A 15,292-nucleotide genomic window follows, 5' to 3' on the forward strand; every position below is an offset into this window, starting at 1 on the left:
AATGTTCCAAAAAGCCTGGGTCTTTCCTTAGCAAACCTCCTCCCCAAAATAGACTCTGTGTGGAAGATAAGCATATGTCAACTGCTGATCTTGAAAAATCCATTTAAGAGCGGCCTTCGTTTAAATCTCATTCTGCCTCTGTTATCCAGAGTGCTGAATAGACTTTTCTAGATCTTTTGCAGCCTCTGTGCTATTTCAAAACATGTGTTTTGTCCAGCAGTTTTCCAGCTTCATGGAGGTTTTGCCCCAGTTAAGCCCAGGAGGAACCTGAACAGAGCTGCTTTCTCTGCCTCCGTTTCTCTCAGCACTGCAGTGCCCCTCCAGTAATAAGCATGATGCTATTCCCACCATGTCAGGGACAAAACAGTTCTATAAAATGCCCTGGAAATGAAAACTTTTTCTGCATTGTCAGTGTGAAAATATGCAGAAGGCATGCATGACTGAACAGGCAAATATAACGAGCTGCTGGGAAGTTTAATTTTGGAGATACATGGTATTGACTGACAGTGGTGCAAATGGCAAACAGACCTCTGCAAACATTTACTGTCATTACTTGTCACTGCTTGGATTCTTGAGAGAAAAGAAGTCGAGAACAGTGCTACAGAGAAGTAAGAAATATTTAAAGTGTCTCCCCAGCTCTTTACTTTGTCTAATAGGACAGCAGATATCTCTGGATGCCTTTCTAAACACGCTTCAGACAGCACAAACGGTATGAGAAAAGCCTCATTCTTGCTGTAGGTAGAGGGGGATTTTAATAGCAACAGGGTTATTATTCCATCTAAATCAATAGAGGGAGTTTCTGTCTTGTTTAAGAAAAACTGACTGTGGCTGCTGGAGCAGTGGGAAAGGAGAGAGATGCAAATGAGACTAATAGTTAAATCTATAGTAAGACACAAAGGTCTGAAAATGAGATAAGCACCTTGGAAAGTGCAATCCTCAGCTGCCCTTCTTGCCCTCCCAGTCAGGGAAGGTTTCATTGCACATAAAACCTTTGTGTTGCAGTGTTGTTTTTCAGTTATCCAGAGCACTCTTCCTTCACCTAAACAGAAGCATCCTCTGCCCTGGCACCTGTGAGCAAGGGAATATCTTGCTCACGACGAAAAGTTAAAAGTCACTTCTGGTCGCTTTCCTCAACTTACATCTCCTAATTTGGCAGAGGTATTCAGAATGTACTTACTGCAAACTTTTGATGGTAGGTCACCACCTGAACCTCTGAAGAGCTTTTGATCCCAATACAATTCCCAATACAATTAATGGCTGAGGAGGAGAAGGAAAAGGCACCCTGGATCTGTCTCCAGAAAATCCATTCTAATTGATACAACACCCTCAATCTCCTTTCTTTCATTTCAGCATCAGTTCAACTTTAGAAGTCTACAATTTCTATGAGGGACTGAGAGTGCTTTGAGAAAATTTAAATTTTCACAATGAGCAGCTTCCTGAGAAATGAGGATCTGAGGGCTTGCAAAGCAAGCAAGGAGCTGAAACCCATTTGTCTCTGACATTCTACAGGAATGGTTTAATCATTAGCTCGTGTGGAAGAGTGGGTAACATTCCTGCCATCTTCTGAAAAGATGTATCCCCCTGTAATTATTATTATTACTGTGTTTATTTACAGAAAATACTAAAGCTCCTGGGGTTAGGGAGGTGAATCCTACAGCCCAATGAAGTTATCAAGCACCTGCTGGCTGTGAGATTTAGGGCACCTGCCACCCTAATGTGTTATTTTAGCTGTTTTTTTTGGCCTCTGCTCTGAGAGCTGGCTCTTTTTAGGAGTCTAATATTCATGTAATCAGTTTATATCAGTTTACCTGAGGCACTGGTTTAATTTGAGGTCTATGGTCTCTAAAATCAGGTGTTGTGTAGTCCAGCGTTGCATTGCACATTGTTGCTTTGTAGACAATTCCCAAGACTTCAAACAACTAATTGAAATCATAGAAGCAGAAGGAAAAAAAAATATTAAATTAAACTATTAAATGCCCCCTGTCATACCTTCCAGTCAATGCAGGGGTATTCTACAGTAGTTAGTGCAGTCTTCTAAAATGCCACTTGAAAAAAACAGGCTCTTTTACAGGGGAAGCAAAAAGTGAGAAAGACTGCTGGCACCGCGGAATGATTTTTGTTTGTTAGGAAAGCCCACTTTGTGGAGGCGAGAGGGAGGGGAGAGAGAGTCTCCTCCAACCATTACAGCTCCATCAGCTGCAATATTATCCCAGTAATGATTGTTATGCCTAATAGTCATGGACAGCAACTTTATTCATCCTAGAAAGTGCACAAAGGAAAGCAGCGCTGCAGTCTCCCAGATCCGAGGCTTCCTCTGTTAAATTTGCCATGGATGGTTGGGCTCATCAGTCTGCATGCATCTCTGACTGATACATCATGCTGGATGCTTCAGGCAAACACACACTAATTAGTAGAACAAATAGAAAACCCCGAGGATGCCATGCTTAATGGCATTGCCCATACTCGAAACTGTCTCTACAACAAATTACTCATTTCATGGCTGTAGGCAGTGCAGGTTAATTTGTCTGTATCAGTTGCTAAGTTGAAGCATTCACTTTTAGCACGACACTGTGCTATGCCTTTCTAGGAAAGTTTGCAATGCTTTTGAACAAAAAAGTACCAGAAATAACAGACTGGGCCATTTCAGGAATTAAAAACTAAGAGACATAAAATCTACTGGAAGCTAAGAGTCAATAGATGCTGGTGAATTATTTACCATATAAAACCCCAAAAAAAACTGAAAAGGACTAAAAACACTTTGAGGAGTGTTGAGTTAGTACACAACACTGGCCCAAAACAAAGGTGGATTGTGCAGAAGCCTGTGCAGTTCCTGTCAGGAATGCTTTAGTCAGGTAATTGCTTTTCAATCAATCTCAGCAAAAGAAATAAGAAGTGAAATATCAAATTAATCAAATTCACAGGCATCTTTGACTGAGGAACCCACAAAAAGCAAAGTTTGTTCTCATAAATGAATGAGGTGAAGATCATGGTCAAATGAGACCCAAGAGTTTATGACATTGCTGAACTGTAGTCACTTAATAACCCACATGAACATGGGTCTTTGGAAGCATGAAACTAAATATTCTGCATAACTGTGCCAACTCAAGGCTTCAGTAGCAAAAGCAGGCTGAGTATTGTTGCCTTAAAGATGGTGGATTGATTTGCCCTTGTGCTGGCAGGTTGGGTGGGAGGCAAACAGTGGAGGGAGCAGACTGAATGGAACCTGGTGTATTGCACTGGAAAGTCAGGATTGCTCTTTTCCTTCCTCCAGCAGGATGAGAGAAACATAAAAAGCATCTTGTGCTGCAGAGACCTCTTCTCCTTCCCTAATCAAACTCTTTCCTCAGCAGCAGAAATCTCTGCAGTCAGCCCCAGCCACTGTAGCAGGTGGCTAAGCAGGCATATCCTCACAAATGGGATTTTACCACTCAGTCTGGTACCAGAGCTTGACTGCCACCTCTCCAGAGATGTGGAGGGACATTGCAAGTAGCTCTGTATTTGCAGCAAAAGCTAAAATCTCACCCAACCAATCCCATCTTTGTTAACGTAATCTTTAGGGGATGAAGAATTTGAGGCTGTGACAGTTTATGTTCTTTATAAGCGTGTAACAGAGACTGAAATATGAACAGTTACAGCTTACAGTAGCAAAGCCCTTGGCAAGTAATCTTTCAGAAAATAAAGGTCCTGCATCCCCACAGACACCTAAATAAACACCTTTATTTGACACACAGCGTGAGGTTGTTGCTAATCATCTTTCAAAGGCAAGTTTGGAACCGAAAAATTTGCAAATCTGATGCTAACAAATGCCTTAGTGGGGTCCAGGAGGACTTCAAACTGTTTGCTGTTTCTCGTACTTCTTGGAAGTTGTGCATAAATGCAGTTGTATTCATCCATCTGCTACAGTCCTATCCTGGAGAAAGGGGTTAGGCAGGGATTTGTGCCCTCTTGTGCATTTGTCATCCTGAAAGTATTCAGGTCCTACTTGAAGACCTTTCCTGCTTTCTCCTCCACTTACAAAGCAGTGGAGGGAGGGAGGGAGAGAGAGAGAAGAGCATCTTAGGATCAAAACCCTGTAGTTAGGGATCCCGGGGGTCTAGGTTCACTTTCTTTTTTTTCCCCACCGTTGTAATCTTCTTTTGTGGATTTAGATAAGTCATTCAGCGTCGTTGCGCCTCAGTGTGCCTCGTGTAAAGGCAAAAACAATGAGCCCTGCTTTCTGCTGCGTGCATCTGCCGGGATTTTCCCGAGTGCTGGAGCGGACCTCCCACGCTCGCTGAGGAGAGCCGTGCTGTGGGCACACACACCCGCGTGGCAGGCTCTGTGCGGAGATGGAGCCCGTGGTTTTGGTACTGCCACCTCCCCGCATCTCTGCCTCCTGCCCGTGGTACCCGAGGAGCTGCAGCCGCTGCCCCTCGCTGCTGGCTCGGTCCGTCCGCGCTGCTTAGCCGGGGATGTTTATCGTGCCTGCTGTTTCAGGAGGCTGCAGGACTGGGGGGGGACATTCTTTGAGCCTCGTTATCCCTGCAGTAACTATAGACTTTGGCAGGAATCCGGGTGATTCATTTCAGGTCTGTGACAGCAGCGTCCCCCTGCCCCGCTTTCACCAAACCCTGCGAATTCAGCCCGCCTAAGTAAACACCGCCGAGCTGCTAATCACACCCTCTGAAACAAAACAGCACTTCACTCCGGGATCTGGGCAAGATCACACTTCCCTCCCTCCCTCCATCCCTCCCTCCTCCCCTCCCCTCTCCGCCGTCCCCTCCCTGCTTTTCCCCTCCCTCTCGCCGGCAGCAGCCCAGCCGGTCCCTCCGCTCCGACCCGGCAGCCTCACGCTGGGGCCGCTGCCGGCGGGGGCTGCCCGGAGCTCTCAGCCCGTCCTGCCCTGCCCTGCCCTGCCTGCCCTGCCCTGCCCTGCCCTGCCCTGCCACCTCCCCGTGCCCCCCGTGCCGCTCCCACCGCCGCCCCGGCCCCCAAAAGTTGTGCGGAGCGCCGAGGATGGGAGCGCATCTGCAGCCGCTGGCCCTGCGGCTCCTGGCGCTGACTTTCCCCTTGGTGGCGAAGGGTTTTCCTGACGAAACCTTGGAGAAAGCCGCGAAATCCGAGGGATATTGCAGTCGGATCCTGCGAGCGCAAGGCACCAGGAGGGAAGGGTACAATGAGTTCAGCCTCAGGGTGGAGGGCGATCCAGAATTTTACAAGCCTGGAAACAGTTACCGGGGTAAGTTGGACATCCTCTGCATCCCACACTAGCGGTAGCGGTGAGAAGTGGCGCTGGAGCTGTGGCGTGTCTCTGCCTGTCATCCCCGGATCCCTCTCGGCGTGTGCGTGTGTAAGTGTGTGGGTCGAGGCAGGGTAATGTGCCCCCACGCATTACTTTATTGGGGATGCTTCCATGGCAAGTGAGAGGAGTTGGGTTTCGGTGTATCACTTTACTCCCAAGCGTTCCTCATTAAGAGGAATTTCCTTTCCTTTACCAACCCTCTCCGCAGGCTGAGCGCTCGCACAAGATCACAAGTTGCAGCGATGCAAAGCACACTCTTCCCCCGTTTACCCACTTCTGTGGGATTTCTTCCTACCCCTTTAAATACAACCCGGTGCACGGGAGAAGCTTTAACATTCAGCTTGAACATTCAGCTTGAACATTCAGCAGGAAGGAGAGGAAGCTCGGAGCTAATCTTTCTTGCCCTGAAATATGAATGTTAATATAATGAGTTAGCATATGGGCAAACATGATGCAGCATACTGCCAACTTCCCACATTTTCCATTTACGTTTATCCCACCCCTGGGATTTAATTTTTTTTAAATTTTTTTTTTTTTTTGGGCAAATGAACAGATGGTTCTGACAGGAAAGAGGCAGAGACAGTGCTAACGACCACTGTAAATAAGAGATGGAGGCATTTGTTCTTCCCTGAGCATGTCACATACAGTCCTTGGAATGAACTTCCAAAGCACATTTGGGTGTATTTTACTAAATAATAGGCAAAGACAGGTTTTGGTCACTTTTTCTGCCTCACTGTATAATGCCTTCAGAAATAAAACTTCTTGGAATGTGCTGTTAATCTTCTACTTTAAAAATACTTTTAAAAGAACTTGGGCATCTTTAGGTACCACAATTGACATACTTTTAGGAAAAAGAAATATATTGGGAGATTCTTCTAAATATTTCTTAGATCCAGGGTAAAGAGCAATGCTTTCCCCTTGCATGAACATGGGAATCTTAGTATATGTAGGGAGAAAAAAAGTGTGCATTTAGCATAATCATTGTATTTCTTCAAATCATCTGCAGCAGTGGTTCACCTGTTTGGAGCACCAGTCTGTAACTTTGCATGCTATTGATTTGATTTTTTCCCCCAAAATTGTTTTATTTTAAGGTGATGTGAGGAAATGCACATTACCTACAGGCTGGGTAGCTGTTCCAGACATTAGGATAAGAGCCTCGGGTCTGAAAGATTTCATGTGGCATGTCAGCTTGATGCATCTGCTAAGCAGGACAAAGATGTGCCAAGTTTTTTGATAGGGACAAATGCGAACGTTCTTTAAAAGTTTTGGGATTCACTTCTGTGAAAAGGTTACTGGACACTTTCAGTCATCTACCAAATAAGTTTCTATTGCATAGAAATGTAGGAAGAAAGAAACTCCTAGATGAATTAGCAGAACTAATTTTCTGGAGATATTAGGTCTTGGCATTAAGAACTCAATTAATAAAATCACATTAGGCTATTATAGCTGCTTGGAAGTGAGAAAATTACAGCTCATAGTAAAAAGTTAAAATGTAGAACAGAATATGTGCCTACATTTCTCATCCTTAGGACTGAAGTATTCAGGTGGCACATTGGGGCATGCAGATTGTTCTTTAAGGACACATTCCTGAATGCTTGGAAGAGCACAAATAAATGTTGCTGTAACATAGCAGTAGTTAAAACTGACAATATACAGAAGGTTCTGACAGCTTGCTTTCAAAGCCATTTCTACAGTCCAACTGGAACTTAATTCCTGTTTTATGCAAATGATGGAAAATCCAACTAATGATTAAAAAATGATATATCATTACTGGTCTGTGGGGTTTTGTTTATTTGTTTGTATTTATTTACCTGCAAATTACTCTATATGCAACATGGCAGAAGAATTGCACAACCTCCTTAGCAGTGGAGCCAGATATTCCTGTTCCTATGGCCCCTGCCTTGAAACGATGCATCTGGATCCTTGGCACATTCCCTAGTGGGCTCTTGGAATAAACTAGTATTTTCAAGGTGGATAACACAGGAATTATCTGTACATTCAAATGTTCTCCACAAAAGCCTCAGTGTAGGGACATCCATTTATCTTCATGCCATCAGTCGCTGTGACACAACAGACTCTCAAGAAGGAAGTATCTCGGCACCCTTGCAGTGTGGGGGAGTTTTTATGACTCCCCTGCATTATTCACCTTTAAATCAATCAAAATACATTTGCCCCGAGGGGGAACCTTGGGGGGATCTGTGTTTAAGGAGCTGTGAAGTCTGGGTTTTCCACCTCTGGAGCTGAGATAGAAAACAGCGGCCCTGGGCACTGAATAACTTCTCTGGGTGGGAATTCACCTCCTGTGTTTGGCAGCTGTACAATTAGAAATGTCTCCCTGTAGGACCAGGTTTGTGGGCACACCATCCTAGGGTCAAGGTCCCCTCCTCCCTGCTGGGTACCTTTGACCTTGATGGATCTGCTCTCGCTTCCACTGAAGGTCAGAGTTCTCAATGTGCTCAGAGGCGCAAATGAGCCTGAAGTTTGGATGGTGATACAGGGTAATGATCCTTGAAAATACTCAGTCCTGGCTTTATTGATTGTAGAGTTAGATTAATGATTGCATGAGATTTCCATGAAACAAATGAGGTAAGTTTCATGCTATTAAAATGCAAATAAACTTGCTTCTACAAAAAGGTAGTAGTGTGCCCATTTCACATGTGAACATGCGGTAGACATCCTTTCTGCTATGATATCATAAAATTATTCTGAAGAAGAAAAGGAGTACTAGACTAGTTATAATCTTTACATATACCTCCTGTGTGGATGCTGTTTCTGGTTTTAATGGAATTTCCATTTGTAGGTCAGTTCTCTTTCTCAGTTTTTGAGGAAAGGCTCATTTAAGGTGTTGTGCTCTATTGCATTGCTTTGGGGACTTCTCTTCCAAGCAATGTTGAGTCTTTTTCTTTCCATTTCCATCTCCTCCCTCAATGTGCAAACACTTTTCAAACAAGCACTCATTCTGTAACTGCATTAGCCATTCCTACATTTCACAAAATATGGGTGAAATTTGGAAGGTGTGTTTGCTGGTACTTGTGCAATGTACAACACAGGATGTGCAGTTGTGTAGGGTGAGAATAGTCAGATTTCCTGCCTGAAACCAAAGGAGCAACTGCTTTGATCACCCCACCTTCAGCTTGGGACACTGAGGAAAGAGAAGCATGTGGAAGGCGTGCGCCAAAGTGCAACTTGTAAAGTAATTAGAGGGATGTAAAGTAAAGTAGCCAGAGGGATGGAAACAGACAAAAGTAACTGCTGATGTGTAATCTCCCCTTAACTCTGGGGCTTGCACTGAGATTGAAGTGATCCTTGCAGGAAGTCCCTATTATTCAGTGAAAGTTAATTGGTTTGAAGGCTGCGTGAGCAGGACGCAGCTGTTGTTTCAAATGGCAGAGTTTGGCTCAAGAACTCTCAGCTCTTATGCAACAAAGCACGCATCCCTCAAGGTGGAAATCCCGAAGCACGCATCCCTCAAGGTGGAAATCCCAAAGGACACATCCCTCAAGGTGGAAATCCCAAAGGACACATCCCACAAGGTGGAAATCCCGAAGCACGCATCCCTCAAGGTGGAAATCCCGAAGCACACATCCCTCAAGGTGGGAATCCCAAAGGACACATCCCTCAAGGTGGAAATCCCGAAGCACGCATCCCACAAGGTGGAAATCCCAAAGGACACATCCCTCAAGGTGGAAATCCCGAAGCATGCATCCCTCAAGGTGGAAATCCCAAAACACGGAGCTGGCATCCCTGGAGCCCGCTGTGCTCGGCTGGCTCCGCGCCCTCCCGGTGCCCACCGTGCAGCGATGGATGGACCCGGCTGAACCCCTGGCCTGGGTGTTTGGTTTTTGGGCTGGATGGACCCGCCTGAGCCCTTGGGCTGGGCTCAGATTTTTTGGTTTTTGGGCTGGATGAGCTCCCTAGCCCAGCGGAGAGCGCAGATGCTGGGATGGGGCTGGGGGAGGGCAGCATCCCTCCCCTCGGAGGGAGCGTGGATTTATTCGGGGTACTGCTAACCCCAGGCGTTCAAAAACTATGAGTCAGGCTTTGGAATTGCCTCCCTTTCACCTTTTTTTCTTCCTGGTGTTTTTGTAGCATTTCAGATCTTCGTTTTATAGATAGGTGTTTAGGATTTTGAAAACTGTTTGTAAATTTGTGAGGAAAATGAGAACTGTTGAGTCAACTCACATCTGGTTTCTCCGCTTGCTTGCACACGTGTTTAAGTATTTCTGGTGTAACCTTTAACTCACAGTGATTCAGAGTCCGTAATTGCATATGATATGGAAAAATTTGTTGCATGTAAAAGGCCTTTATGGCAGTTAATTTCTAAGAATCACTGTTACAAGCAGGAGTAACGTGCTCATCTCTGCTGAGCAGTGTGCTGTTCTCAGTTATTGCAGCTGAGAGGCTGCCTGTGGCTTTTCATTTAGCCAGAGCTGCAGAAGTTTGCAAAAGTGGACTAGTCATGCTAATTATTGGGCAGGAAATGAATTAATGAATTGGAGCAATACATTGTAGAGTAAGCAGAAATTTTAATGGCATTATGTTGCTATCCCATTTTGGAATATAATATGTGAAATTTTCTTTCTCCCCCAAAATCACGACTTTTAGGTTCATCATAAGGTTCCATGGAATGAAAAGTATTTTGAAAATCTTGAGAGTTGGGGGACTTGCTATTGTGCCTGTCACTTCCCAGATTTGTAGAGGTGTTTGCAGGTTTATAGGTCAGAGCATGGCACTTACACAAAAGTTTGAAAATTGAAATATATCTCTCCAATCCTTGTTATTTGTTCCACATAGAGTCAGAAAAGTTAGGTATTTGTACAAGCACCATGAGTTTTAGATCCAAATACAGCTGAATAATGCTAGATATCTTCAAATAACATATTTTATATTTTTCTGCTACTGAATTTCTAGATCAAAGAGCTCTCCATATGTTCCAAATGAACTCTGGGGAATATTTTGAAATCCATATCTTTTAAGGGCGATCTGTAATTTTTAGCAGTGTGATTCACCCCCTTGCAACCTATTTGTGTGAGAGGGAGTCCCTTGTGGATACTCTTCTACGGAGCAGCCTTGGTAGTTGTAGTTTGCTCTGAAAACTGTGGGTGGTCTTCAGTTTTTATTGTGCCTGTCAGGGTTGGAGAGTGTGACAATAAAGTACTACAAGTGACTCTGCATTATGCTTAAAGTAAAAGCTACTTAAAACACTCTGAGTTAAATTTTTCATCTCTTTTAGTTTAGTTCCAGAATAACTTTTTTTTTTTTTTCTCTAAAATTTACCCCTGTTTCAGGAAAGGATTGCTATAAGTTGTTGAAGAGAGATTTCTAATTTCAAAAGCCCTGCCTCAAAATTCTGCCTCATTCTGTCTTTCTGACAGTGTTCAAAAGAGCCTCAGCTGATCACCCTGAGATTATCTCAGCTGGTTAGAGCCTGGTGCTAAAAATGTGGCTTCAATCCCTGCAGGGGCCATTCACTTCAGAGCCAGACTTGATCCTTGTAGGTCCCTTCCAATCTAGAATATCCTGTAGTTCTCTGAATTCAGGTGGTGCTTGGGTGGTGAACAGACACATCACACAAAGCTGTCTTGCGCTGGCATCAAATCAAGGATTTAATCTTGCTGCTGAGCATGGTAAAATCAGATTAGTCAGCATCACATTACCTGTGCTCTGCTGGTGGATCCAGTGCTGCCTTCCTGCTCAGGACAGGTGTGTGAAGGGTGTGTGGAATTGGTTTGGCAATCAGAGCTGGCAGCACAACCTTTAAGGGTCAGCTTCAGCCAGGAGTTTAATTTTGTGTCCTGTTTTGCCCTGAGGATGAAGCAGAGGAAGGATATTTTGAGATCCCACATTTCCAGAAGCTGCAGTGCTGTGTTGAGTGTAGCTGAGCTGGAGCAGGCAATGTGGTCATCTGGCATTACAGAGGGACTTTCTGTGCACTAAAGTACTTTGTCTGTGCTCAGAACTGGACAAAAAACAAACTCAAATATTTAGGGATGCTCCTTTACATTTAACTCCCCCCCTCCCCTCACACTTACCAAAACAAACAAAAAAAAACCCCAAAGCAGAAAAACCCCTTGCACATGTGTCCCCTTCCCCAAACCACCACCAAAACAATCCTATTGTAGATCTCAGTAGATTATCTATCTCCTTTAAAAAAAAAAAAAAAGGGTGGGGAGGAAGAAAAAAAGCTGAGGTATTTCATGCCAGTGTATGTGGAAACTTGGGCTGAACATTTTGTATTCTAGCTGGCTCGGCTCCCTGTTCTCAGTGCTCTAACTTTGGCTAATGCCAGCTCAGAACACACACCTTTCAAGCTGTGAAATGACATGCAGGTGGCTGATTTCACAGCTAATGGTTTGTTTTTGTTATTTCTCTGTTCATCACACCCCAGTGACACTTTCTGCTGCCACTCCTGCCTACTTTCGAGGGTTCACCTTGATCGCCCTCAAGGAAGGAAAAGAAGGAGACAAAGAAGAAGACCATGCAGGATCTTTCCAGGTGAGAGAACTTTCCCTGACCTACACCCTCTGGAGTCTTCTTTGCTGTTTGCCTGGCTCAAAGGGAGATGTTTTATGCACAGCAGAGTGCAGACTGTGTTTTGGTAAGCACAAATGTTTGTGGGTGTTGACATGAGGACACACAGCACACTTTATATTCCATACGTGTTCAAGGAGTCAAGGCTCCTGTGCCTGGACTGCAGCCTGCCTTCCCTCAGTCCTGCAGTTAAAAAGAAGCAACAGTTATTTGAACTAGAGCCTAGGACACCTAAACCTTTTATCCAAAGTGATTATTTAAATTGTTCTATTCATATTTTGGGTTTTTTTGTTTCTCTGCCTTGATATTTTTGTCCACTGAGAAGTAGAACATGACTCTGAGAAGTGTTTACCATGGCTGTAATTACTGTTTTATCATTCATAAATTAGATTCTGCTGTTTTATTTATGCTCAGTAGTACTTTACTTAATGAACACATTCAGTGAGATGAAATGTTTGTTATTAAAAAGGATTAGAATCCAGAAGGATGATTCACAAACTGGTATTTTCAGCCACTCCATGCAGGGAATTCTGAAAACTGAGAGTATTTATAATATTTATGGAAGAAGGTAGAAATTATATGTGGAGGTTTGATTCTCACATGAGGTATTGAATTGTATTGATTACAATTTACAGGATGTGTAATAATATTGATAGTAATTTTAATTGTGATTTCTAGGGGAAGATTTCACTTGCATTGGGTTTCAAGGGAAATATTCAAGTTTCAATTTTGGTGATCTGCAAGGAGACAGAAATTAACATATCTTCTATATTTCTTCCAGATTTTTGTATATAGCAAATATGATGTACAAACTCAATAACTAATTGCCCAGTTTTCTGACTGAGTTTGCTTAGAGACCTCTGTCTGGTTTTCATACATTTTGTAAGAAAATCTAGAATAAGTGAGAACTTCTTTGAGGTTGGAATAACTCCATCTTCATTAAAATGAAACAAATCCCTATTTGGGAGAAATCTTTTTAATATGTACTTTTGATAAGGTTGGGTTTTTAAAGAATAAGCTAATATTGAAGGGTCAGCTACTGCTAAGAAGTAGAAATAGTGATGCTTCATCTATTTTAAAAATAGCACGTCACCATTAATTCCTTCATTTCAGTTGTTAGTATCTCTGTGGCTGTGGCTAATGGGAAAATTTGGCCTGAGTTTTGTCTTTAATTCACAATCAGAAACTCGCTAAGCTTTACTGAAGTACAGAGGCATTTTGAAGTTAGCAGAGTGGGAAGCAAATGGAAGTTCTATATAGATGGATTAAAATAAAAAGCCCAGTGGATCTCAGTGGAAGGAAGATTGTTTAATTAAGTGCGTTGTATGGGTTGCAGTCTGAACTCAGTGTTCTTATGGGCAGGTGGGAGTTTCAAAGGTTATCCATAACCAAATTTGTATATCTGCTTTAAACAGTACTCACCATGCTCACCCCACACTAGCACAACTCCCTGAAGTTTATTCAGATGGTGTCTGCCTGTTCTGTCTCTGTGGATACAGATGAAAGATTCTCATTTAAGAATTCAAAGAATGTTTGCAGTGGTAAATACAGACGTCCCTTGTACCATGGCTGGGTGGTAGCAACCAGGAGAGAAAAGATGTTTGTTTCAAGTGTTTGCACTGTGTTTTTATTAGAAAGTGAAGATGCCAAGGGTGGCTGAACAGCTGTGCAGAGTAAGAAAAAGCCATGTGTGTACAGTAACGTGGATGCCACTTGCAGTTCTGTTTTCCCTGTGTTCAGATCGAGCATATGTCATTCCACGACTCACACAGTGCAACAGAACTCGGGGAAAATTCCTTAACAGTGGCATGAGACTAAATGCTGCTTTTGGACTGCACCTCTGCCTCCATGAGGAGACACATCCACTGTTCAGAGCTTAGCTGAAACAAAGCACTGCATGAACAAATGCTTCATTGGCATTAGAAAACTTCCTGGTACAGGCAATGAATGGGATGAAGAGGGAGCTGACCAAATCAGACTTTCCTTCCATGACTTACAGACTGCCAGAGATCACCTCTAGGTTGGTGGCTTTGTGTGGTGGAAAAGTGTCTTCTCCAACCTGTGCTTCCAAAGAAAGGCTCAGTAGTTGTCGGAATCTGAGGTATTGATGATTCTGAGATTGTAGAAAGTCTCTGTCTTTCAGCCCCGCTGCCAAAGCAGAAGCCATAATTGGTCTGTGCTGGTTTCAAGGTTGTTTATTCTGTTTATCTCTAACATGTTCTGCTGCCCTGCCGCAGCTCTGTCCTGCAGGGCAGCGTGTGGGGCTCTGCCCTCAGTGGGATGGTACAAACATTAAATACCACAAACTACCTGTGCTGGATTTACAATAATGTGCCAATATCTGTCAACTACATTGAACAGTGTGCCCCCAGCCTAAACCAACAGAAAAATGCCAACACCACAGTGAAACATGGAGGGCATGAAGAAGGAGAAAAAGGACAAGACACACCCAGTTTCCTCCGTCTTTTCCCCTTTGAACCCCTAATCTAGAATCCTAAAATTTTACTTTTGCACCCGTGCCACACTTAGTTATTACTTATATCAAACACTCAGAGCTGGTAATTCATCCTGTAAGATTGAAAACTCTTTTCCATGGACAGAGATCACAGACAGTGTCTCTGGGGGCTCTGTCCAGGGGGGTTCATGACCCCTGCCAGGGTCCCAGACCTGCCAGGGCAGCCAGAGGGAAGCCCTGGATTCCCACAAGTAGTCTTCTGTTGTCTGGTCTCAAGGTAGTTTACTGCAAGTTATCGAAAAGATTTTCTTCTGGGGCTGCTGCGGTTTGCTCAGCAGCTCAGGCAGAGGCACACACACACCTGACATCCTCTCATCCTCTCTGTCTGCCGTCTTCTTCTCTCTCCCCACCCCTGGCTGCTGCTGTCTTTTATATGGTACATTACGTGCTACAGGTTTACAGTTTTCCCCCAATACCTACTACCTATATTAAATGGTGCCTTTCTACTCTAAACCAATCTGTGAGTGCCAACATCACCAAGAACATGGAGGGAAGGAAGAAGAAAGAGGAAGGACAGGACTGGCCAAAATCCCTCCACCTTAAAACGTCTGACCCCCATGTACAAAACTAAAAGCCCCATGTACCAACATTAAAACCCCCCTGTACAGCACTAAAAAATTCTTCCCTCTACTTTGTGACTACTTCTACTATAATATCTAAACTTTTTTGACTTCTTGTTCTTCCTGCAAGGTTGGTAAATCATTCCATGGCTCAAACCCAAAATCACAGCTGTTTCCAGCTGCCTGCCAGGGTCTCAAATGCTTCTGACCAGGGCCTGGAACCTCCAAAAATGTCTGAGGGACATTTTGAGTTCCGACAACAGACCATAAAACACTTGATTTCCATGCTTGGAGCTGTGAGCTGAGTCACACCAGGCTTCATGGAGAATACCTGACTGCACCCTGTGCTCACTCAGGGCCAGACCTCTGGTGTCAGACTGACCAGCAGGGCAGCGCCTCAAAGCT

The 15,292-nt window shown here is 43.9% G+C and overlaps 1 protein-coding gene across 1 annotated transcript in view; it reads left to right on the forward strand.

Annotated features, from left to right (window-relative positions):
• The first annotated feature begins 4,774 nt into the window (after window positions 1-4,774).
• Window positions 4,775-15,292, forward strand: part of SPON1 (spondin 1) — a 187,873-nt gene continuing 177,355 nt past the window's right edge. Inside the window, exons 1-2 of the mRNA XM_002196305.7 lie at window positions 4,775-5,218; window positions 11,670-11,776. Coding sequence (XP_002196341.1) covers window positions 4,996-5,218; window positions 11,670-11,776 — 330 coding nt within the window. The 5' untranslated portion in view covers window positions 4,775-4,995. The remainder of the gene's footprint in view (window positions 5,219-11,669; window positions 11,777-15,292) is intronic.

The sequence above is a fragment of the Taeniopygia guttata genome, chromosome 5, assembly GCF_048771995.1.
Source record: "Taeniopygia guttata chromosome 5, bTaeGut7.mat, whole genome shotgun sequence".
Taxonomy (NCBI): domain Eukaryota; kingdom Metazoa; phylum Chordata; class Aves; order Passeriformes; family Estrildidae; genus Taeniopygia; species Taeniopygia guttata.